Source organism: Ylistrum balloti, unplaced genomic scaffold (genome assembly GCF_031769215.1).
Source record: "Ylistrum balloti isolate Yb309-2 unplaced genomic scaffold, AGI_CSIRO_Ybal_v1 Utg369882, whole genome shotgun sequence".
Lineage (NCBI taxonomy): Eukaryota > Metazoa > Mollusca > Bivalvia > Pectinida > Pectinidae > Ylistrum > Ylistrum balloti.
Window position 1 is genome coordinate 514519 of NW_026782019.1, and position 27978 is coordinate 542496.

Sequence of the window (27978 nt, forward strand, 5' to 3'; positions counted from 1 at the left end):
CAATGTCACTTCTCTCACGATAAATCACAAAAATACTGGAGCCATATAAAGGGGAGATAATTATGATGAGAATCAAGTATACTTTTTCAGTCTGAGACAGATTTTTTTCAGACCGTGTGTTCCGGAAAAGTAAGCATCTTTTTTTAAACAATGGCATCCGCCATGTAGATCTTGGTCAATCAACGTAGATAATGTTACGTGTCCATTTGAGAACAAAGTACAAAACAACGAAACCAGTTATATGACTTTCTGTACAATATTACAGACTTGGCGCATTAGTTTCGGACCCCTTAGGAATCATTTCTCAAAAGTTACGCTATGTCGATGAATTGCTACCAAATAAATGCACAAACTGGAATCTGTTATTACTATAAGGTTTATTAAAAATGACCAGTGAAAAACCAATATTAAAAAAAAAAAAAATCCAGAGATCCGACCTCAACTTCGCTCACCTAAAACGAACGACATGTGTATCGGGCATGTGACTGCACTTACGTTTCTGATGACATCACTAAATCACAGAGACGCTAGTGCTAGCTTACTTTGATCCATTTCTAAAAGGTAAAGTTCACAATTTTATGGTTTGATCCTTTTTCCTCAAATAAACCATATTTCTTGATAAACGTCTTTCTCTTATAACACAAACTGTTTAAAAAAAATCATATCTCGGTCTGCAACTCGCTAGTTAAATAAGATCTGAAATGAGTCATTTTCCAATGTTATATGTGCATGCTGGAACTTACGTAACCGAAAAAATTTCAAAGAAGGCGTGACCGATTTTAATTCACTTGGCAACGACAACAAAACATGATGAATTGATGGGTTATTTCATCATTTCTTGGTGAATGCTTGATATGTAAAAACTGTATTTAGAAAAAATACACAGATTTGCCAATGAAATATATACCCATACTATTTAGTGTTGAATGGTTTACATCACAATTTATTTATTCTTGCAGGAAGCGTGATATGTTTCAGCAACCAGGTCAATAATTCATGTGACACGACAAAATGGTTGTTCCGAAATACACGACGGTTCGGAACCGATGTCGATACGATTTTTCATATTTCCTACCGATGTTGTTTTAAAATTTGTTTTTGAAAGCAAAAGAAAATTCCTGACTACACTAAAAGTATAATATTATTCATAAGGTACTTGGTCATTTATTTCACACAACAAGGCCTTAACTGAGCAATTCTAGAGAAAGATATTGAAATCTGAGAAGAATATAAACAAGTTATATAGTGTATATTGGACGATGACATGTTAGATAACTGTAGAAGAACTTTTGTTTTGTACCAATGAGAATGAATTTATCACAAGAACAAATTAGGCATTAAAACTTCAAAGTCGGACCACTCTCTTAACAAAATAGGTGTTGGGCCATATGTCAGACTTTGTTTTCAAAATAAAGTAACGCCAGAAAGTCCGGATCGTTTTGTCGTTTCTGGTATAGTTTACCTGATACTTGTTGATTAATCTAAACAAATGTTTTATTTACATTGAAATTATGCAAAAGTTTTCATCCTAAAAATTACACCAGGTCACACTTTATTGATGCACTGAAAATGAAGGCAATTTTCCCATGTATGTGGAAATAGATTCTCAAACTGATAACCAATTTTACTGCTGTTGATATCTCCCACGAAAAACGTCCCTCCAATCGCACTCCTCCCCAAAACAAGGCTGCGTGATAAACACAAGAAAAAATGGACATGTAAAACTATCCAGTGACGGTGTGTGTTATGTATCAACTGGGATATATATTTCACCAGGTCACTTCCGGTTTTCCTCTTGGTATCAAGTTCTTGAACATGTTGAATTGACGAAATACTTTCTATTTAAGTATTTTTTTTTCAAATGTATCTATTTTCTTGTATTCATGAGTTATACTGTATATAATACCGAGTACATACTTCGGGAAATCACTTGTTAAGTTTCCCCTGGGCCCCGCCGCAGGAGGATATTTACAGAACTATACACAGATACCACAGATTTACACGGAATAACAAGTGTTTAGCACAAACAGAAATTCACTCTCACGGACTTCGAAATCAGCATGGACATCGTATTGGTGTCGATGTTCCTACAAGTCTCCATATTTGGTAAGTTTATTTAATTGTCTTTTGAACCCAACCTTCCATTTAATTTTTATTCATTATGTGTAAAAGTTGAAAAAATTGAATTTTTAAACTGATAAACAAGTCGCATTGAAATACAAGTGCAACAGCACGCGCGTGTTGTAGAATCTTGTTTTTTTTAGATGCGAAATAAGTTTGATTATTTCATACATGTATTTGCCTACTGGCTACATAGTGAGTTCCAAAATGTTCACCAGACATTTGCAGCAAACAATCTATGTTACATATATAATTATTTAGGTAATGTTTGATATTAAACAACCTTGTATATCGGTTTTAGTCATACTTGACAACGTTCCTGATTAAACTTATAAAGAAACTTCACAAATGATATCTCTCTCACACAGTTGCGTCCTACTTTCAATTACAATCAATATATATATATATATATATCTTTTGATTATAATCTAAAGTAGGATGTTTTATCAGCAACTTAAAATAAATAATTCAAAAATGAAAAATGAAACCTCATGCATCCTTCATCATTCATGACCGGAAAAATAGGTTATGTTTCATATCATGGACAATTGGAAGTTGATGGTCGACAACAACACCGTAGCTTGTGTAGGACATGTTACTGTATGCCGTCTGCAGATACCCTCAGATCCCAAGCTCTCAAAGTACGACAAATCTTTTAAAAAGAATTTAAATGCAAATCAAGCTCTTATTTTAAACTACACGTGATTTTCTAATGAGAATAAATTGTAGAAAATATCCACGTATAAATTAGGGCGCCACCATACTTCAGCACTAGGTAAGAAATAGTGTAGGAACGGTCAGTGTGTATGTCAGAGATCAGCGCAGGGTAGGACAGATGTACGATTATGTCAGGGATAAGGAAAGTGTATGACGGGTGAGGGTTTATGTCAGGGATGAAGACCGGTGAGGTTTTATGTAAGGGATAAGGGCAGTATAGGAGCGGTGAAGGTTTATGTCAGGGAGAAGGACAGTGTAGGACCGGTGAAGGTTTATGTCAGGGAGAAGGACAGTGTAGGACCGGTGAAGGTTTATGTCAGTGAGAAGAACAGTGTAGGACAGGTGAAGGTTTATGTCTGTGAGAAGAACAGTGTAGGACCGGTTGGGGCTATGTCAATGAGAAGGACAGTGTAGGACCGGTGAAGGTTTATACCAGGGAGAAGAACAGTGTAGGACCGGTTGGGGTTATGTCATTGAGAAGGACAGTGTAGGACTGGTGAAGGTTAATACCAGGGAGAAGAACAGTGTAGGACCGGTGAAGATTTATACCAAGGAGAAGAACAGTGTAGGACCGGTTGGGGCTATGTCAATGAGAAGGACAGTGTAGGACCGGTGAAGGTTTATACCAGGGAGAAGAACAGTGTAGGACCGGTTGGGGTTATGTCAATGAGAAGGACAGTGTAGGACTGGTGAAGGTTTATACCAGGGAGAAGAACAGTGTAGGACAGGTGAGGGTTTATGTCAGAGAGAAGGAGAGTGTAGGACTGGTGAAGGTTTATACCAGGGAGAAGAACAGTGTAGGACCGGTTGGGGTTATGTCAATGAGAAGGACAGTGTAGGACTGGTGAAGGTTTATACCAGGGAGAAGAACAGTGTAGGACCGGTGAGGGTTTATGTCAGAGAGAAGGAGAGTGTAGGACCGGTGAAGGTTAATACCAGGGAGAAGAACAGTGTAGGACCGGTGAAGGTTTATACCAGGGAGAAGAACAGTGTAGGACCGGTTGGGGTTTATGTCAGAGAGAAGGAGAGTGTAGGACCGGTGAAGGTTTATACCAGGGAGAAGGACAGTGTAGGACCGGTGAAGGTTTATACCAGGGAGAAGATCAGTGTAGGACCGGTGAAGGTTTATACCAGGGAGAAGAACAGTGTAGGACCGGTTGGGGTTATGTCAATGAGAAGGACAGTGTAGGACTGGTGAAGGTTTATACCAGGGAGAAGAGCAGTGTAGGACCGGTGAGGGTTTATGTCAGAGAGAAGGAGAGTGTAGGACCGGTGAAGGTTTATGTCAGGGAAAAGGAGAGTGTAGGACCGGTGAAGGTTTATGTCAGGGAAAAGGAGAGTGTAGGACCGGTGAAGGTTTATGTCAGGGAAAAGGACAGTGTAGGACCGGTGAAGGTTTATGTCAGGGAGACGAACAGTGTAGGACCGGTGAAGGTTTATACCAGGGAGAAGAACAGTGTAGGACCGGTTGGGGTTATGTCAATGAGAAGGACAGTGTAGGACTGGTGAAGGTTTATACCAGGGAGAAGAACAGTGTAGGACAGGTAGGGGTTTATGCTAGAAATAAGACAGTTTAGGACCAGTCGGTTTCAAGGTTCGTGAGGAGGACATTTTTGGAATGGTCATTGATTGTGTGTCCGAGTATTACAGTGTAAGACTAGTTAATGTTGATTTCAGGGAGACTCATTTCCGGAAAATACGAAAATGTAAGACAATTCAGAATGTGCGTCATGTCGATTCACGTGGGGAGTAACGTAGGATAAAACTGTTGGGAACAGAAAACAGGATCCATCCGGTAAGGGATTGACTTGATGAATTGGGCCCGATAAGAGTAATAACATAGATTTAGGGCAGGACGGGAGGTGAAAGTGAGTATTAAAATGGGGAGCTTTTTCTATATAGAAATAATCGGATATTAGAATGCATTTGTGTTCAGCACTATCACGGAAGATTGACATTATATACTGGGTGTGTCTTCAAGTATCTGAACAAATTTTGAAATTAAATTGCTTGGTGCTTGTGACCGATTAATTGGAACTAAAACCTGTTAGAGGAACAGCTAACTGTATATTTGCCGACGCCCGGATGACAGACTGATGTTAATAATTTCCTAACTTTGCTAAAGACTATAAATTTCTCACTCCACCACTAATTTGGTAGAAAGTTCCCGACAAGTCATGTAATCACCTCGTTATAACTGTACGACATATACATGTGCATTTATTTTCACTGTTAAGTTCTAACTTATCTAGTGTGTGCTACCAAATGCCAAAAAACTAATTTGTTTGCCAAGGTTGTAAGGAAGCTGTAGAGGATAACACATTGCCTTGTCATTATATGCGAGTATCGTATCCTTTGTAGTTTGCGCAGATATATTTAGCCTAATCGGAATTATCGATACATTTTCCTGCTTAATGAAACCATTGTAAATGTTGCATTTTCTAACTTTATCCACTTTCGAGAATATTCCATAAAACTTAGATTTTATATCGCCGTACCTTTTAGGCGTTTCTGTTTCAAAGACTGTTAGTGTTATTTACCATGACGTTTAAATTTACATCTTGTCAGGAAAAATATTTCTGTACACGTTTTTGCAGAAAAATGTGCAAACAAATTAAATACTTGAAATATTTGTCGTTCGTCAGACATAAACATAATTTCAGACTCTGTTAAAAACATATTTACACGTTAGCGTAACGATACACATACGTCCTTAAGTCTACGCAAATGTCATATCGTTTAAGTTAAATTTATCTACAAGCGTGATACAGTGTCAGATAAGGCATTTTCTTGTTTAAAAATACCTAAACTTTACTTCCTCGTGTAACTGTTTAAGTGATATTAAAATAGAAGCCACAAATGACGGATAATTTATCGGCGTGAAATGACATCTATGGAAACTGTAACTGCCCACAGCAACAATAAATATATCTCTCATACCGGCTCTCTTTCAGAAATAACGTCAAACAAAGAATGACGTAACGAATCCAATGATCATATGTAAAAAGAATCGAACTGCAGATCCTCTTAATCATATGATCCTTTTTTTTTTCCTGGCAGATATGACATATAACGGATTTTTCTTAATCTTCTCTCTATTCTATGGTCTCTCTTGTTACGTCACAACCTTTTAATGTGACTTCACTTACTTACCAAAATTACGTCACTCCCCCCCTCATTCTGACATGACCAACAAACGTAATTGGTTGCGGAAAAAATGACTCGGATTATTTCTCTAGGATTGTCATCATTGTATTTTGGTCCTCATATTTTCATGACATTTCTACAATGTCGAGGTCGATCATCTGCCTCATCCCAAGGAAAGATGGCCGACATATTTGGGTTAGCGTCAGAACAATTTGATAATGAACAAATTTCCAATAAACACGAGTTCAATAAACATTATATTAGAATGATCAATATTTTTCAGAACTGGGTATGTGACATATTTATCTACTTTATGGGCGAGGCATTACGCAGTATGTGTTTCATTAACGAATACATGCAAAAAGGTACAAGAAAGAAGGACATTAATCGCAGAGTTTGATATTACATTTGATATTGATAACATGTTCCATCTCACCGAGGACGGTTTCCTATGTGTGAATCTATCTATTTTAACAATAGCAAAAACAGCATTACAAATTCCATACTTTGAATGACGTCAGGAAAACCTAGACGCATGCACAAAGCCAAGCACATCCGGTTTGTGGCAAAGCATGGGACTGTGCCGGAAGCTACATATACTCCAGCACGTGTCTACAATGTTCCCAGGAGGATAAATGTTCAAGCTCTTATTTGTTTGACTGACAGCATGGGAGGACGGATGGCAGATTTTAAAGTAATTGCGATTGATATCAATACTGGGACAGAAAAAATAACCTTCATGATGTTGTGTGAAGGAGAACCTATCACCTCTATCACTAACATCAAACCTCCTACATATACATGTATTTTTTCGCTTCATTGTATTTTTGTACGTTTCCCAAGAATAGTGTTTCATCGATAATCCGAGACTTATCTTACTGAAGGAGAATTCAATGCAGAAATAACAACATTGCATGGATTTGTACGTGCTTGCTAAGAGATCACGTAGACGATAAATAATAATAAAAAATAACACAGTATTTTTTTATTGTATAATTTAAGTAACGTTAAAGTACATTGAGGATAGCAATTTCATCACAGTGTGCAAGTAGACAGAGACCGGAAAAGTACAATGAAATGGCTCAAACTGTGATAATAGCGGAAGGCTTGATGCGACTCTGTCAATTTGGCTGTCTGGAACCGTTCTAGCTGGAATACCTGTTAGTTACAATAAAATAGATTACAATATGATACCATACCATACCATTCATTGGAAATCCCTTTTCAGATGAAGGAAACAGACGAGTACTTACAAATATCTAATTGATGTTATTCCTTTGAGATGAGGACCAGCTAAATTTATAATCTTGTCTTAAAATGAATGGATAAATTCTGAAATATTGATGCATGCATGCAGGAGAAATGACAGATAATTACTTATCTCAGCGACCTGAAGCTAACAGCTTTTCCCTACTCTGAATACTATGATATTGTGCTGCCGATTTTTCCCCTAGCTGGTCTTGCTTTGGAGGCTGTGGGAGGTTTCCGTTCTAGAAATATGTTCTGTACCATGTTAATGTTTTAAGGGTTACAATAAATTTCTTCTTGTGGTAGAGAACAGTCCAAAACGTGCTCTTGGTATCATCCAAAGACACCCCTCAAGATGTCGTCTGTAAAATTAAAAACAAAGAACATAAAAATGTGAAACCGTGGAATTAAAAGAAAAAAAATCTAATGCGCATTAATGCAGAAATACAGACGGTAACTAAAAAATCTGAAGGCTTTTTAAATCTTTCACTTACTCATACAAACTTTTTAAAATATGATCTAGAATAGCTACATATTTTTCAAATTATGAAGAAAGAAATCTAACAAAGAGAAAATCCAGCGCATTACTGCCGTTTATTGGGTTTCTGGAGGTGTGATAACACAGTTCTTCGTGTTGGTCTAAAACACTAACATATGCTTGTCAATACAATTAACTATCCATGCATTTTTAGATGATGTGGAATGACGGAAGATACTAAACGTAGTGATAAGAATTAAACTGTATAAACTTGTTAGTTCGTGGCGAAGACGAAGAAAAACAATCACTCACAAAGTTTCGTCTACTTCCACAAAGTGTCCAAGAAACACTAGTATAGATATGTCTGACTGTTTGACACTATTTGTATGCATCGACGTACTAGTTGTATCATGATTGTACATTATAAACTTGTTTCAAAGCCGAAACACAACTGTTTTTTTTAAAATAATGTTCCGATAATTCGAACCCAAGATATCGAAGTAAGTTGATTGGAAAATTTAATTTTCTACCATAAGCGAGTTACATTTAATTGGTCGACGTTTATTAAACACGTGCGGTAACTTTAGACACAGGTCTACGTGTGCTGACGTCTATAGCTAATGATTTTATTACATTCCAAGCATATGTTGTTGCCATTTGAAAATATGGCCGAATGTGTTTTTACAATTTTGAAACTAAACATGAAAACATATTTTTCTTATCACTGTTATCGCCACAACGAAAGTTTGAATGCGAAAGATACTGTCGAAATTTGAAGTTTAATCTTCTTGTCTGGAGATACTTTATAACCAAACTGATTTAAACCAGCTTAATACAGCTCCCCGTCCTGTCTAGGTCAGTGTAGTAATCTCCATGGAAACAGTCATAGGAAAAGAATAAGAGATCGCAAGACGATCGGTCATATGTGGCACTTGTAAACCATGTAGCGGTTGTCACGCTCAAAGAAATTTGTAAGGCAACATATGCTTACATACACCCACGCACATCGGATGTTTGTGCAACCGAAACACAAGTAAAACAATACCCTTTAATTGCAATGTAGATAAGATACAGTCGAGCCAAACAATGAATTAAACTGAGTGATACAGCTGTCTCGTCATTTGAGGACACGTCAGAATATAGAAGTAGTTTTAAATACATGTCAATAAATTAATGAAATGGAAACAAAATATCTTCAGTTATCATTAATGAGCAATAAGGTTTTTATAATCATGTCGCCATTAGCTAAAAAATTGGACAGACACATGTTTAAACAGTCCCTATACTCATAATGCTGTGCCTGGTTCATAAAGTTGACAAGCAGTCCCCAATCTTGAGACAATATTTAGAGAATGTTGCATTTGGAGGAATTAAGGTAGAAAGAGATTAGAGGAGACTTTAAGAGGACAATGGATAAAGTGGGCTGAATTCACTACAGGAAGACCACAATTACACGCATGACTATCGAGTGTTAAATTAAATATCAACTATTGAATTAGGAAAATTCTAATTCAAATTACCGGTAGAGTAATATTTACGTTTCTGTTTCCATGACATTAGCAAATGTCAGCGCACTGGTGATGTGCATCGATAATTGTTTGCAACAAAAAAGCGCTTATGAATGTCAACGTTGGAAACAGAGCAGATGTCTTCTTCTATTCGGACTTGATCTTTGGACAAAGAAATGGTGTTTTATTGAAATGTTCTTCCTAGAGGTTCCTTAAGGAGTCTATTGTGTGGAAGAGGATAATGATCAGTATAATCACTGATAGAGGCTGGATAGAATCAGTTACACCAGGAATCAGGGAGGCATCTGCTGTTTGACGTTTTAAAGAAATGGATATATTTAAATGTGCCTGTCTGCGTTTTTGCCCGTGGAAATGGGCCAGACCCATTATATAGGATAGCATGCCTTGTGAGCAGTCTCAGGCCAATTATTATGTGCATTGCCTCTATTTGGATTGGCCCCAAGATGTTGCATTCCTTTTCTGAACAGTTTGCCAATACTACAGCAACATTAACTGATATAGGATGAATAGATGTAGGTTATACTAAAACATGTGGTTTTCTGTCAATTCTATATTTTGACATTTTGAATATATTTCTTTCTCGATATGCTTTCTCATAGATTATTGGATTCATATCCATCCATGACCACTTTGCCGCCTATCAGATACACATCTGTACCTAATGTAGGTAGCCACTTTAATATATTACCGGTGCCTTATATTTTTCCAATTTCAAAATAAGATCACCAGGCCAAACATTTTCAAATGTTTTACGTATATCATAAAATACCATTATTGCTTCTTTCTCTTTGTCTGAATGTTTAATAACTTTATAATAGACAATTAAATGTGGATTGACAGTAAAATCTTTAGTTTAAAACAGGATTTTAAGCAAAAACTCTTTTAACTAGTATCTTGCACTGCTTCTGCTTTGATCTCCTAGTTTAGTGTCCCACCAAACGGAGGGGAAGTTTTTTTTGCTTTCGTGTCGGGTCAAAGCAAACACCATAAAATTAGTACTACACATACTCACTGTTTTACGTTCAACTTTAGTTGTATGGTAAATAATGGGTATCAAATACACCAAAATCTGGCCGCAAATCCCCGACAAAACTTAAACACAACAAAGCTACAGATATCACGCACGTGGCAAAAATCACGTATCATGAGCTTAAAGCAGGCAGAATTTGTTATAAAGTTTGATCTTTTTTATTTTTTAGTTTTATGTCCAGTCAGCTCAAATACAAAAAAAAATTGATATCATACAGACATTTATTAATAATGATTAAAAAACTGTTTTTCTTTTCAAATAGGCAATACCATAAAATGTTACATAAATTTCCTATTAATGGGGTTAGAGAACCCGCCATAAAGTTTGTACACACGTTCTACAATTTTACACAACTGCCTTCTGCGTGTATAGCTTGTCGTTTGTACAAATTTCATGCGGACAGGCTGTTACTGCAATTATCGACCCTCATTGTCACAAAATCTCCATATACAGCTAATTTCAGAAAGGTTATCCAGTTGATGTTCTCATTACATGCTGATTCGGACGTGTTACTTGAGTTTCCCTTACTTTTATCGTCATATGAAATATCCGCATTATATCAGATAAAGATAACTTAGAAACGTTATACATCTGATCTATAATTTTAAACATAATTGTTTCAAAGAGGAGAAATTCCTTATTGCTTACATTACTGTTGAGAACGAGCACATTTCCTGTAAATGTAATAGTTTAACTGTAGGGTATGCACTATTATCGGAAATTAGTTGATTTAGTTGTGGATTAACAACAATAACATGCATGCCAGTTTGTATCTCCACAATTTGAACATCAACTTATAAACTTGATTTCTTACATTGAAGGCAAAACTATTACAGAATCAAACTCTTATTTGGCCATGTTGTGACGGGTTACTGTGAAGTCCTGCGATATGTTGTCAACAACTCTTTCATCGTTCTTTAATCTCCTGTAACATATATGTTTGTCTTTAACACGATGCCATGCCATATACCATAGGTTTTGGTCTCGCGGAATACGACATCAAAATCGTAGATGTGGATGTTCCATGGAATGAGGCAAGTCAAGGGTGCGAAAACATTGGATATGGCATTTTGGACCCCACGATGGTGTCAAAGACTACACTCGTGTCTCACGGACTGCTTCAGGAAGGAGAACAATATTGGACGAGCCAATACAAGTCAAGGTCTCCATTCTACTGGAAACTTGGTAAGTTGCCAGTCCTGTAACTTTGATCCATACTGCATGGGGATATTTATCTTATTCCTTAGTACGTCGGTTTTCGCCCCGCCGTCATCATTGTTTTGTTGAATAAGATGGAGTCTTAATCTATGAAATCCATGTATCTCCTAATCCAAACTGTTTGGTAAAGATATGCTTAAAATATCACTGTTTATTTCATCGCTGTATTCCCAATGGTTCTTCATGGTTGCAGAAGTTCAATGTTCGGCGACTCTAGTCTAGAGTTGTTGAATTGTGGGATTGTCGTGGATGCCAATATGCAATTCAAGACTGGATTTGGCCGAATTTCCCCATTCTAGTTTTCCTGATTTTAGACCGCTTGTTTCACTAACAAGTCCTAGATGAAGGAAACAATCGTTTTATAAATCGTCATTAATAATACGATATATATGGTATATAAACATTAATACCGAACTTTTGTTATATCATTGGCATTGTGAATTCATTAGTTTGCAAATAATTGATTTATGAATGTATAAAGATAGAATTGTACGTAATAATTCAAAGAGATATGTGCTGAAAGTATGATTGTTTATGACGAGTGTGTGACATTTGTGATACAGATGTTATTTGCCGCAACTGCGTTTGGATATTGTTTATATTGAGCACAGTTCCGAAAACAACAAAAGAATACAAAAAACTTCTACTAAAACCAATGAAACAACAGCAAAATATGAGAAAAGAACATGCATGGAAATTGACCAACAAAAGACATAACCTTATTTTTTTTAGTACCGCATGTCTTCGTTTGTAGTTTATGTGTTCGCAGGGATATGCCTGTGTTAAGGTCAGTATAGTATTATAATGTAATTGAGTGAAATATATTGAACAATTCATTCGATCCCATGTGTTTCGCTTAAATGAGTTTCACAAAGTGGTGTCTCGTTTTGTTATTTCATGTTATTTCAAAAAACCAATTTTGCCTACACAGGGTGCTACGGCGTTACGGACAGGAGCTCGCTGAATGAGACGGACTTTGGAAATGAAAATTCAGTCTATCAGTGTTCACAAAAATGTGGGGACGTGCAATATATTGGATTAGAGGTTAGTTTGAATATATGATAAATGAAAAATGCAAATAGTTTGTCTACATAATCTATGAAAATTGTATTTTTATTGACAAAAATGCTAAGTGTTATTGAAAATAGATTTGTATGATTTGTTTTCTCCAAACTACGTGGAATCGTTCAATATTACAACTGTGTACACACTTCCAAAAGTCTGTATTGTTTTTTTTTTGTGCCTACAGAATACAACTTGTTACTGTTTCCCGGCTTCAGCAAGGTTATCCAAAGAATCCAAAACCCCATGTACGACTCCTTGTCCAGGGAACGCCGATGAAATTTGTGGAGAGTCCGGATCTGGAAAAATGTCAGTGTACCGGAAGTGTGAGTACAGTTATATGCCCTCTTAAGAATTGCTATACCAACCTCCATACAGTTTGAGACAGAGACAAATCTTTTCAACTTTTGTTGAGCTGGGCCGAATATAACGCGATTTAAAATGGTTCTTCCTTCTTTTTTTCTAAGTGATTGTAAAACGACACATTTACCCCGTTTGAAATATTATGCTACTAGCCTTATTAGCAGTACTGATTCATTACTTCTTCAGGTCAGGTTAAATACGTTTGATTTGAACCATATCGCTCACTTTTAATATTTCATTTTTGCAATGACAGGGTAAAGTCTATGGTTTTCAGAATTTTTTTGACTGATATATCAGTATAAGTATTTTTCATATTTTTTTTTCAAATGTTCGAATTTCCTCAAACACTACAGACATTCCTTTCATTCGGTTTGCTTTCGCGAATGTTGTTTTCGACTCATTTATGTAATTTGGAACGTCCCCTCTCCTCGAGTAATCATTGTACTGCATTACCTACGTGTACTATTTCATCAGATTTAGGATGTATAGATATCAATGACATGTAGAAAACAGTGTTCCACTTTAGTTATTTCATTGATGTTGTTAGTGGACGTATCTGAGGATTCGGTGACCCTCGACGGGAATAAAGGAGACTGTGTTACAATCAACAAGGAGGATGTCGAAAAATTATATGATTATTACTCGTACGACGAACATCAGCTATTCACCGATCAAATCTGTACGGAGGAAAGGACATTTTTCTGTCGAAATTGTAAGTCACATCACAAAACCCTTTACAAATATATCCTTGATGTCGTGTAGGTGAAAACTGGGATATGACTCATGGTGACATATTGCTATCACCTCCGGTGTCGTGCGTTGGTATATAAATAACATTTTTGACTTCTCAAAAACCACTAGGCCGATTTCAATACAATTTTGCAGTAACCTTCCATGCCCTAAGATGAACCAAAATAGTGAATTATGCGGTCACCACTATGGTTTATTATAGTTTATGTTGGAAACAAAAGTTTTCGAGCATAATTTGTTTAATTTCCCTTGGAAATGTTTCAAAATTGGTTAGAATTATGAGCAAGAGATGACGGCTAATTGATATGCATATATTGATCATGACTGAGCTCTAGGGGTTGATGGGTGAGGCCAAAAGTCTCACATTTCGAACTGGAGAGGAGGTTAACTTAACTGTAATTCAGAGAAAATTGCATTTTGAGCTTAACATTGTTTACTTCCCGTCGGAAATAACTTTGTATGAATTATTAGTATATGATGATTGTTTTGATGGTGTGCATGTATCGACACTGGCTTACTACTATCAATGTCACAATTTCTTTTTCTTGACACTTGAAAGCTACTTACCTTTTAACCTTTAGAATCAATATTGCTAATTTCAGGTGACTGTCAAGACCGCTGGACCTATTGTCTTATTTAATAAGTAGTTTTATTGTAGTGGAAACACTGAAATATTAGTTAGCGTTCAGTACACATAACCTGCATATGATGATGGCTGTCTTTTTTTGAGATTCTTGCTTTGTCTCCGGTATATGGTAAGCTCATTGTTGATTTGAAACGTCACCTTGCGTTTGGATTGTAATTTTATACAACATAGAATTATGTATATTTCAGATCAGTATGACCCACTTGATATCAGCAGTGAAATATTCATTTTCAACGCAGAAAACAAGACATGGTATGATGCACAGCAATTCTGCCTGTCGCAAGGTAACGACATGGCCTACATCGACGGTTCAAACGCCCTAGGTGTTCTTAGCAGAGACATGATACCAGTAGGATCCGAAAGTTGGGTCGGACTATTCAGAACAACTGTCGAAATCTCAATAGCCAGAAGTATGTTACATTTGAAAATCCAAATTATTTACTCCAATTAGTTTAGATGTTTCGTGAAAATAACCGACCAGTTTGTGAAATGATTATAGGATTTCGAGTGTCGGAACTTTTAATCAGCTGTCTGAGAAACAGTTAATCAATGATCATGATATATATAAACATCCTTTATTACAAATCATATCAAACCGACGTGTTTTCTGGTCGGTGAATATCTTTTATATTCCTCGACATGTTCCTATCTCCCTTCAGGTGATGTCCCCAGTGATCCTGTGTCATGTCGTTCAATCTCTTCAAACGGAAAAGTACTCGAGAAAATGTACCAGCCATGCATGAATAAACTCAAGACACTTTGCATGAGGGGTAGGTATAGTCAGTCAAACAACGGGAAAAAAATAAGTGCTACAATCAGCTTTATATGTATAAGTATAGGTCTAACAATGTTGTTTCAATTTTTTTTCTTTGTACTGAAATAGAAACCATAGGCAGGCGTATCTCATTGAATTACTAATTGAACAGAAATAAGACGGATGCAAAATTCGTCAGATAAGCAAATGCATACTTGTATACCAAACATTGTTAAACAATATTAGATTTATAGTATAATGTATATACATGTACATGTATCTTACAAAATATGTATAATTTTTGTTTTAATCGACCTGATATATCCTGCCTCCTGAGGCTGTGTTCTTCTGGGTAATTATACTTATAACTTGTAACCAGTAAACGTTTTATTTTTATATATTTCCAGATATGTATACTTTTTTATTAGGACGACATTGCTATGTTTAAGCTGTTAATGAATGAAAAAAATTAATTAGCACGTGAAATGTAAAACATATTCACTCATGTAGGAACACTGTATTATATTGTTCTAGTCACACACTGTCACACTGAGTTTTTCTTCAAGTTATAGTTTTGCATGTTTTATAAACTAACTATTTATCACAGCAGCTGTTTATACTAAGCGTTAATGATATACAATATACTCTAACCGTGGAAAGTTTCGCTGAGGTTATTTTCGCGATTACTATAGGTAAACTATACGCATTAGGGTTATTTTCGCGACCTAATGACGGAGTAGCATGGAATCCTCTAGTGCTTGTTATCAACTGGGACCAAACAGGTAAGCAGTTGTATTTTAATTGATGTGTACACTAGTAGGTTAGTAATTACATCGGTTGGTTGATGGTCCGCGGGTGATCATGTGTCAACAAGTTTTCACTTTAAAAAAATCGTTTGTGTTTTAGTCTATTATTCAAATCACAAAATTATCTTATTTGAGTAATAAATAATTAAATAAATAAATAAAAAAACATTAAGCACATCACAAAATATAATGAGCACGGAGAAATTTCTCGATCTAACTACGTTCGGTAATGAGCATAAATTTTCCCCTCACGAAAATTCCCACATTTACAGTATATAGTATTTCATGAATTTCCATTTTATAATAAAACTAGCTGATTATTGTTAGTTTGCTGACGTATGCAAATGGGATCCACATATTAAGGGCCTAGTGATGAAGACTTGTATCATCAGAAACAACTGTAATTACACATTCTTTGCAAGATAGCATATTTCCAACCAGTCACATTATACTGACCAAGGGATAATCGGTATTAGTGCATCATAGTCACTGCTTAGATGTGATGTAAGCTGGTCTTGGATATGTCATGGGTTTGGACCAAAAAACCCATAGTCTTACTCTTCAGGGCGAACACGCTGCACAAAGTCAAAGGGAAGTAGTTTCCAGAGAGATAATAGGAGAGAAAAATATTGCTAATAAAAAAACCAAAAGTAAAACATTTTTATGCGACCATATAATGGGGCATCAGACAAATTGTGAACATACTTTATATTACGATTGTTTCTATTCCTAATGTTTGCACATTGAAACATGTGGTATAGTAAAAAAATTTCGAAACATAATTTTAGAAAAAAAAAACACCTCTTTTTGAAAAAATAAATAACAGTGCCGAGTACATGTACTGAACGGTCAAATCGGATACATGATTTTTCGACAACACTCTATGATAAATAGAGATCATAGGCTATTGAAAATGACCTACATGTTATTTAATGCAAACTGCAGGCTAAGATGACACGTTGATATTTTTGCATAATACATTTTCAAGATAGAACACATATAAATGCCTTTATAAAATGACTATATCAGCGTTCTGATCATTCCAATAACAATATTATGAATGGTCTCTATTACATCAAACTCAGAGGTCAAACCAAGTTATCATAGCTAAAATATCTAAAAATGAAACATTACATTCAAACCACTGACTTCAGAAACAACTACAACTGAAGCACCTACAACTGAAGCACTTACAACACCATCGTCAACAACGGAAGCACAAACAACAGAAACGCCTACAACAGAAACTCCAACGACGGAAACGCCTACAACAGAAGTAACAACTACAGAAACGCCTACGACAGAAGTAACAACTACAGAAACGTCTACAACAGAAACTCCAACGACGGAAACGCCCACAACAGAAGTACCAACTACGGAAACGCCAACAACAGAAGTACCAACTACAGAAACGCCTACAACAGAAGTACCAACTACGGAAACGCCCACAACAGAAATTCCAATTACGGAAACGACTACCACAAAAGTACCAACTACAGAAACGCCTACAACAGAAGTACCAACTACGAAAACGCCCACAACAGAACCACCAACTACAGAAATATTAGCAGTTGTTGATACAGAGGAAACAACGCTGACGAGTTCTATTATTACAACGAGTATGTCTGCGGCAGGTTTACCAGGTATATGAGATGATGTTGTAAATACAAAGAGATTATATGTGTATGTGTACATTGGCCTTTATTCCTTAAAAATATTTTACACTTGTCCAACCAGTTCATGTTACATATTTATGACTAATTCGTATCTGAGATGTTTGTAAAATCCTAGTTTGTGTTACGATAAAATTTCTTATATCATATAAACCACACAATTTTATACTATACGTTTGTGGAACAGATTATCAGTTCCGTTATCCGAAGTCAGACATGATTGATACTCGTTAATTTGTCTGTTGGTTCCGTTCTTGTATACCCTGTTCTGATGGCTTACTAGGATTGATCGTTGCTGGTGTCGTCGATGAATCAGAAAATGCTTACTCTTTTGGAACACCTGGTCTTATTCTCCTTGTACTTTTTTTTATCTGAGTTTGGATTATGATAATATTGACATGTTGATATTTTCTTTTCTTGTTGTTGTTTTTTCATTGGAACCCAAGATTGGTTGGTTTAGATACAGCGAACTTTAACCTTAAACTTACCTACTGCTTTCAGTGTTAGAGATTAACTTCATTCTCAGTATTGTATTGTGATTAACGTCCAGCTATACCAGAAGTTATCTGATGTCAATAGTATTTGAAGTTAAGTAGATGCAGACCTACCTGCTCTAAAATATGACATAAGGTTGTGATCCAAGTAAAAGTATGTGTGTTCCACAGAAATTAAGTATAAATCATATCTAGCAAATCCTTTACTTTTAATATTTTTCCTGTTTAAAACAGATGACATCATGTTTAACATTAAAATTTTAGGAGCAGATACATCAACAAAAACGCTGACAACGAAAGAGACGACAACTGAAGAAAATATCATACACCTAAAACCGAACGAAGTCAACGTAGCCGAAAAGAAGGTTGGCAATAATGAGGACGATGGAGCAGGCACCAAAGACTCAGGTGAATTCGGCGATGGTTGCAAGCCATACTGTTATTAGAATATATTAATATTTTATTATGAATAGAGTAAGGATTTCAATATAAAATCGCATATTTTAACCCATAGGACATGTGATCTAGAAATGTCTCTCGATTAGTTTATTACATTTCAAATCAACTCCTATCACAGCACTGCCAAAACAACTATAACTTATATCTCTGTTCCTGGTTGTCCCTTTGCTATTGACCGAATTAGTTCCTGTGAATATGGTGCTTTCTAGGGAACTTTGATGTTGGAGAAAGCAAACGAATTATGAAATGAATCTTTATTGTTTTGTGCTATGATATGCAATTATGTATCTTATGTTTATTATGATTGTTTTCCATTTTCAGGACTTTTAATCATCTTGATAGCCTTGGCTGTGATTCTTGTCATTGCAATAATTCTAATGGCATTGGCTTACAAAAGGTGTGTATATAGCGTGGATCTCATATACACGTAGAAGAATTATGTATTTATGTATGTATGTATGTATGTATGTATGTATGTATGTATGTATGTATGTATGTATGTATGTATGTGCATGCGTGCGTGTTTGCATGTATGTATGTATGTATGTATGTATGTATGTATGTATGTATGTATGTATGTATGTATGTATGTATGTATGTATGTATGTATGTATGTATTTATGTGTGTGAGTGTGTGTGTGTGTGCGTATCTAGTATGTATGTATGTATGTATGTATGTATGTATGTATGTATGTATGTATGTATGTATGTATGTATGTATGTATGTATGTATGTATGTATGTATGTATGAGTGTATGTATGTGCTAACATATACAAGAATTTGTGTTCATATGCGTGTGTGCGTGTGTACTTGTGTATGTGTATCGATGTATGTATGTATGTATGTATGTATTTATGTGTGTGAGTGTGTGTGTGTGTGCGTATCTAGTATGTATGTATGTATGTATGTATGTATGTATGTATGTATGTATGTATGAGTGTATGTATGTGCTAACATATACAAGAATTTGTGTTCATATGCGTGTGTGCGTGTGTACTTGTGTATGTGTATCGATGTGTGTTTGTTATAATGTGTGAAATGTATCTGTCGTTATTGTCTATATAACAATTTAAAAAATGATATCAGAACAGAGCACACCATTTTATCATATTACATCTTAACTAGAATTGAATGTATCCTAAATATCAGAAGACAAAAAGTTAACAAATTTACAGATACAAACACAATTTATAGAAAAAAAAAATTAATTAATTGCAGTTCAAAGTAATTGCTGTATCTAACTCTAAATTTGAATTAAAAGGTCAAATTGTCGTGCATGTCAGGATGGCCCTCTTTTCAATTAATGAACAACACCAGTATTCGCTTCTTCATACAAGAAATTTATGAATACTGTGCTTATAGTGTCAACAGTGTCGAAATATAATAGCTCTGATGGCCTGCAATAAATATTGCATAAAATGAAATAAAAAATAAATATATATAAATAAATATCTATTGATTTATTAGGTACAAGAAGAATAGAAGCTACCAGAAAGTAAGCCTGATGACAGTGACACCATATCCAAAATCAAGCAGTGGGACCCATGCCACTCAGACTCCTCCATCACCTGTTAAAACGCCAACACCCAGAAAACCAGCAAGAACGACCAGTATGAAAGAGAACAGAATGCTCTTGGATATTTCACAAGGCAATTTCGTATCCCAGAGCGACCAGTACGTACCAGGAACGCGTGATGACGTGAGCTGGAACTTGCCTTTCATCGACGCATCACGTGAGACGTTAGATAATATTGATGAAACGAAACCCGTAATGGTGCGAAGAACAATACTTCTCAGTGAAGATGAGGCCAGCAACCTGAATATAGGTCAACCAAACGCTTCCGTCGATTTAGACGACAAAGTTTCCCATTCACATTCCAATCAAGATACTGATGCACCAGAATGCAAACCCATGTTGAATTCCATTGAAGGCGATGATGATATATTTGACGATAACATCGACTCACAGTTACCGAGATCTCCCAGTGAACGTATTGACTTGCTTTTCCGACAATCACTTAGTGGGGAAAATGAGTGATTTGTTTATAAAATTCATTGTGATTACTTACCAACCAAGGCCTAAGTTTAGATTACCAAACCAATCCAGATGAATTTCTTTAGATTTAGTTTTTTTTCCTCAAATAAATTTAATATAAGACAACTTTTACAGTCTAACATTTTTAGTACATTGGCTAATTTGCTTATTAACCTGCACTCTAATAGCATGACACTAACCCTAAAACGTCGACCCATTTTTTAATTTTTTTAGCATTATTCTTTTTTTATCGCATTTGCGAATGTCATTAATCATTATTGTTTGTTTTTTATTTGAAATATTTTGTGTATTATTTTATCAATTGCTTTAATTGTTTTAGTTGTAGTAGCGATGGTCTCTTAAATAATGATAATGTAGATCAAAATTTACCTGTTCAGTTGAAATATTTTTTGTGACAAAATTGTTTATTATACATTTTGTTCTACCGGTTTTTAATGTCATATGATATATTTACAGCTACATTGTACATTTCATTACAACTGATTCATTTCAAAGCTTTAAAATTCAGGAAAATAATCTACCTTCCAGGTCTGCTTTATGGACTACGATCGAAATTAAATGTATTGCTCTATGATTACTTAGATACTTAAACCTTGTGTCATTTGAGTCTCAATCAGTAACAGTGTTATATCAGAATTTCTGAAATTTAGTAAAATTCTACTCACAAGTCAAATAAATTTAAATGACCATCGGAGATAAATGAAAACATTATGTATGTTTGTATTTGGCAGCGATAAGTATAAATGCAAGTCAAACATTTTCTTATTCGCGGTACTGGTTTTACTCTAAATTTAATATCTGAATTATAACTTTTTTGTATCTTTTCAAACAGCAAGAACTTTCACTGTCTGCAATATTATTCCAAAGAATATATTTGAATGGTGTCCATGGTGAATAATATCAAGGACAGCATAAACCACAAAAATCGTTGGGAAATATGCTAATTTACAAGTTTTGAAACGCTTTATTATATTTTGACTATATACTGGTTTTATCAACATATTGTAACAACACGGGCTGCTTTGGAGCTATATGCTACATCACTACAATACAATTTGAAATTTCCTCGTTTATCAAAATCTTATTATGAAAATTGTTTAATTGCAATTGAAGTTAATGTTGGTGTATAGAAATTATTGTTTGTATTGTTTACAAATTTATATACGTTCCAAATAATTGTGATGGGGAGAATGTTGTTGAAATATATATCCATTTGAGCAAGAGGACCAATGTCATCGTTCCACGCCATGATGTAGAAGATTTGAAAAAAAAACCAACTTTGACCTGTAATTTCATGTGCTTCAACCTACAACAATTGAACAAAATAACAACTAGGACCATGCAACTACATTTTCACGACAGTATCATGTGTATCAATGAAGTTTTAAGGAAAACACCTATAAAAAACAGGCCTTCGATATTGTCTACCGAAGGAACTAGTGACAGAGACACTCATGCTACTCTACTAAAAAAGGGAGATAATCCTGTGATGACAGACATTTATACGAGGTACGTAGATCATGTAATTACAATGTGTGTATATCAACTTTATATCTATGAAAACCTTTGATTTCTCGCATAAGGGAGAAAAACATAGCGTACAAAATATGTACACAGGTAAGGCTTGATAGGATAATGCATTAAAACGGGGAAAAGGGGAGAAAAACGACCAATTTGATTACATATAATGAAAAGAAAGTATAAAAAGAAAGAACAAATTAGAGTTCAGGAACAAATATAAGGTATAATTAGCACTATAGATTAACAACTTAGATAATGTTAAGATATTACTGGATTTGTGCAAAACGAAGTGGGATAGACACAATAAACAAAGTTGAATTGATGCGGGATATCAGGAACGGTTAAGGAATGGAAAGAAATAAGGACAGAGGAGAATTTATAATATAAAAGTAAGGGGATGATATAACGGAGTGTGTAAGGGAATGCGTGTATTATATGTGAGCAGTTATCAATTGAATCAATGAAGAGAAAACGAAAATTAACATATATCTGAAAAATAATGAGAAGTATAGAAGAAATGAAGGGAAGATGTGGAATGATATACCGGAGTGATAGAAATATTCTGGAACAGGTCATGCTTTATGTACATTTCAGTTTTAAATATCATGTCATCATCGTGGACTTTTACCCTATCAACAAAAACATCCCTTATGGCTGATAGTGTAAGCTCGTTTATACGAGTCAATGTCGAGAATACCTCTTTTAAGGTTCTGACAATTATGGATATCAGATTTTATCATAAAATGTACTTTCATCGCACTGAAGCTGAAAATCACACGAAGATAAGCAAGGTGATTGCGATAACATTAATTTTCACTATGAAACACTGTTATCTTTCAGAAATTATATATCAAACAAACTATGTTTGATAAACCTTGACATAAATTTAAATCTTTGTGGTATTTTGTGGTATTGGGTTATATGTAGGTCTTAACAGAAGGGTACTATGACGGTTTCCGGTAGTCGTCTTTACACTCCTTCACTGCACATACACACATCACACATGTCTACTCAGGCGCATTTTCTCTAAAAGAAGATAAAATTATAGAATATGTGCTCCACTCCTTTTCCCGAATCTGCCTCTTTCACGATCGATCTAACATATCTCATTTCCCCCAAAGTCTTTTGTTTTGGAAATGTCCTTATATCTTCGCATGTCCTTGTTTGAATCAGTCATATTCTACGCATCTACATAGAACAGTATAAATATGCACTCGTTCGTTGTCACTTATCCTTGTGTTCCGTCTGCGTACAATCATTACGGATGTCCGCACTAACTAGGTGACGCCTTGTCGTTTGTCCTAGTACATAAGTATCACTTACACACCATACCATCATAAAACCATCGACACGTATATGTAAGTAAGATTTATTTTTATTTCACTAATTTTTAAAACAACGTGACTTATTCAGTGCAATATTGGTCAACTATTTTTAAAATGTCGAAAAGTGTCAAACGTTGAGTACGGCATATTTACAGAGATAGATCGATGGCGTGCATGACAAATCATGCCTCGCTTTTAGAGTATTTGGCTTTTGTAATAACTAATATAAATATCTTAATCATTGTTTGAACAACATATTTAATCATTCCGCAATTTGTAGATAGTATTTTTGCCAACATGAATACATTTTAATAGGCAGTATCTTGGCGCAAGTGTCAGGTTTGTTGATCTGTCAAACAGTTAAACTATGTATAAATACAATCTTTCCACTGGTCGACAGAAAAAAATAATTTCATACTTAAATGGTAATTGATTTCCTTATGTCATCTGGTAGGTTCAGATTTCATACTTTCTGCTAATAAGAACTACTGAAAATACATTTGAGCCTGGTTCTACATAAACTCTATAACATTAAACAGGCGATAACTCCTCTCTTCTACTACACAGCTAGTCTGGTGATATACTCTCTAACATCTAAACCAGCTATAAAATTTCTGCTAGTTCCACAAATCTTAAAAGGCCTTGTTTACAACTTATAACACAGTAAATCCTGGTTATATCCTATAGCTAATTCTTGGTATATACTATATAACGATAAATCCTCTAGTTTTACACAGCTAATACGTGTTATGTGCTCTATAACAGCTAGACAATCAATACCACCTCCGCTTATACTATCTAAACGATAAATTATCTAGTGTTACACAGCTAATCCCGGTTATTTACTCTATAACACATAAACAACGAATCTCACCTCCGCTAAAATTACATAGCTAATCTATGATATAAACATTTCTTCTTATACACATCTATGTTTTACGTTACATTAGGCCATATATGAAAGTCTCTCCAACTTAATAGCTAGTTTATAAAGGGCTTCACACCTTCTAATGTTAAATATCATTTTTGCAGTAATTTGAATCTGACTGTACCACAAAAATGGATTCGGCTGTTGGGACAACCGAGTATTTACAACCAAACTATGCAAACGTGCAGCAGAAGGACGAAAATGATCACCGCAAAAAATATGAACCGTCTGGTAAGAGCTGTATTGCATGGCATGACTAACCCAAAGGTTTACTTATCGTTTTTAATAAGTAATTGATTAATTAATGAAAATTATATTCGTTTGCTTTTAATTTCAATTGATCCATTAATCGCTGTCAATTACATTCGGTTACTTCCATGGCGCTAAACCATGACTTAAACAAATAAACAATAACAAAATCTGGCCTAAGATTTATAAATATTGTAATTTCTACTTGTTTCAGTACATGTCAGGACATCCATCTGACAAACATTGAATTGAACACTGAATACATAACTATTATCTTTTCGATATAGTGATTTCTTTACATATGACTACTTCCAACAGGTCTTGTCATGCTGTTAATAGCCTTGGCGGTGATTTTCCTCATAATCGTCATCTTACTTGCTTTCGCTTTTCACAGGTAGGTGGATGTCGATGAACAATATTTAGGAACATTTTATTTGGTGTTTAGGATTCAATGATTTTTCAACGTGTTCTAAATATTAATATATATATATGATTTATTAATAGATCTCTTATTTTAACTATATGAAGAATTTCATACACGTAAGGGGTGTGTTTGGGAGGAAAAACAGTGTTTTGTGAGTTTCATCAAAATCAATCCATGCTCTGTCATATTATGTAATGATGCCGAAATGATATTATATATGTGCATTATAGAAATGATAGTCATGTTTGCAGTTCCCTTTTTAAGATAAACAGATATTTGTTTGGCTGTATGTGGGACATTACGTAATATTATTAATTTAATTATAAATTATTCAACTCTAAGTCATTTAGTTAAAGTTAAAATGTCATAATAAGAAACCGTATGGTTACGAGACTATAAAAATCAAGAACAGAGTGTTATGTAAATTCAAATCTGATATCTTAAATATTTGAGGAACGATTAATCATATATTTGGTCAGCCACAAAGAAATTTGTATAGAAATGACACACATTATATATCTTGAGCCACCCAAAAAGAATTTTGTATGAAAGTGACACACATTGAATATATCTTGTTTTCTATTTTATTTTTATTTTATTAAATTCGAAAACTTGTTTTAACAGGTATTGGAGGCGAAGAACTGATCAGAAAATCCGTTCGGTGACCGCTCAGTCGCATCAGATGCTAAATAACGGAACGGTCGCTACAGAGACTCAAACATATTCCCCAGTCAAAACACCTCCACAAAAACCTGCCAGGTCAAGTTTGAAGACTGACCAACACCGAATTTCTTACGAGAACGTTCTCTTAGACGTATCGCAAGGCCGTTTCATTTCCCAGAATGACCAGTTCACACCAGGTACTCGCGATGACGTCAGTTGGAACTTACCTTTCATTGATGCATCACGTGACTGCCTGGATAAAATAGATCAAACGGAACCCGTTACAGAAAATCTAGGAGAATCGAAAGCTTCATATAATATAGAAAACATTGAATCACAATCACAGACAGACCTTAAAAACAATTCTCCGGAAAGGGAGCCAATGCTAGACAACAACGATAACATTGATGACGAAGATGATGTTTTCGATGATAACACGAAGTGTCGTTTACCGAGATCCCCAAGTGAACAGATCGATCTTCTGTTCAGAATTTCACTAAGTGGGGAAAACGATGCATAAATTCTCCTGACATTTTAGATGGTAAAACGTCCTCTATAACCTACTAGTGAAATACATGTGCTTACCTGCAATAAATTCAACAGCAATAGCGTTAATATTTTGTTTTGATTGTCATGTCTGATAAAATTTGATTTATGTGCATATCATGCAGAAAATACCTTAATCCACTTCAATTGTTGTGAAATATAAACAAGGTAGGGAAGCAGGATGGAATTTTTTTGCAGTTTCGAAGAGCTCCTTCAAATTTAGTATAGACATTTGTCGACCGAATTGTTTTGTAAATAACCACTTCTTTACAATGTTAAAATCAGATACATGAATAATTTCGACTTATGCCTCAACCACACCTGCATGTACATTTTCCTATTTGATATAATAAGCATATGTAACGCCATGGATTAAAATCCATATCCAGGCTCTTATCAGATGCTTTCTAAACTTACTTCGCTGCGCAGTTTTGCCAACGGAATAATATGACTTTACGATGCATTGCCTGTTTTCTGTGTACCTATATATACTCCTGATGTGTACGCACGAGCTGTATTAGATCGCTTATCATACATATAAATGCATCTGAATGTGTAGGTCAATGACTTATGTTTTTCATTTAACCTTTGAACATATCGTTATAAATGCCCTTGAGTCGCATGCGTATGCATGTATGTATGCCATAAAGTAATATTTACATGTATATTATATCTTGGGAGTAAACATATATGTCAGATATATATAATGCTTCATATTATAACTGATTTATAATGCTCCTTAAATGTCTATCTGTTTACTTTACGGACTGTGCAATGGTAGTTCAATATAGTGTGATTGCTTAATGTGCTAGTATTGTATCCCTTTCGTACAATTTATCTCATGATTTGCTGTTCTCACATCAGCTTTTTGATATCTATATATGTGTAATTGGTTACCTGAATTTTCATTTTACCCTATGTATTCCTATGATATATAAGAATAGCTATTATTTTTGTTATTTAAACCGGTGATAACATGTTTTAATGCAATAACGACCATTTGAACTGTTTCAATGGAAGTAATGCAAATTTTATTTCCTGCATGTTTGTGGGTTTAATATTTCAAGGTGACTGAATAAGGCCATACTGATACTTATTCTATATCAATGCCCTAGCTCAGTAGGCTGTGGTCCTGACATATTAACATTATATACTCATTAGGTAACCTAGAACCCAAATATAGCTACATAAAACCAACACATAGTACCCTAGTATCCTTACGTAACGACATGGGTTCTCGGAAGTCCTTACATATTAAACACAAGTGCATATCATCTTTCAATACGAAAGAAAACATTACATACAGCTGATTCGTCCTTCAGAGACAAAGGTGACTAACAAAGGAATTTAGAATGCTTGCTAACTTAGTTATTTAAAATCCTTAGTTGGTAAGCTATCCTAGGACCCTAATTGAATATGTTATTTAGACTGATTAAATGTTCTTTTGTCATGGCTCTAGGTTACTAAGTTAGGACTTACAAAGAAAAAATATGCATGTCCTGTTGACAAATCGTACAATCTTAAAGAGAAATGTTCATGCTTGTACACGTGGCCATTGGATGTAATATGTACAATTGAACTATTTTTCACACATTATTTTATGTAAAAGGTTTATATTATATATTATGAACATAAATGATTTTGGTACCCTTTACTTAAAGGATTTGTCTCTACGTATTTTTGTTTTTGTATGAAAAACTTTATCAATGAAATAAAGAATATTTTCCATGCACCATCGTATTCCATCATTATTGACACGACATATCTCCC

At 34.9% G+C, this 27978-nt stretch overlaps 1 protein-coding gene across 1 annotated transcript; it reads left to right on the top strand.

Annotated features, from left to right (window-relative positions):
• The first annotated feature begins 1955 nt into the window (after positions 1-1955).
• On the top strand, positions 1956-27940 carry LOC132546256 (uncharacterized). The gene is made up of 14 exons (XM_060209966.1): positions 1956-2106; positions 11246-11455; positions 12420-12532; positions 12738-12876; positions 13461-13625; positions 14498-14719; positions 14969-15079; positions 17024-17512; positions 18301-18444; positions 18817-18892; positions 19964-22061; positions 24431-24557; positions 24894-24969; positions 25624-27940. The coding sequence occupies exons 1-11, from the start codon at positions 2061-2063 to the stop codon at positions 20532-20534; spliced, it is 2286 nt and encodes a 761-aa protein (XP_060065949.1). The 5' UTR covers positions 1956-2060; the 3' UTR covers positions 20535-22061; positions 24431-24557; positions 24894-24969; positions 25624-27940.
• The last annotated feature ends 38 nt before the right edge of the window (positions 27941-27978 follow it).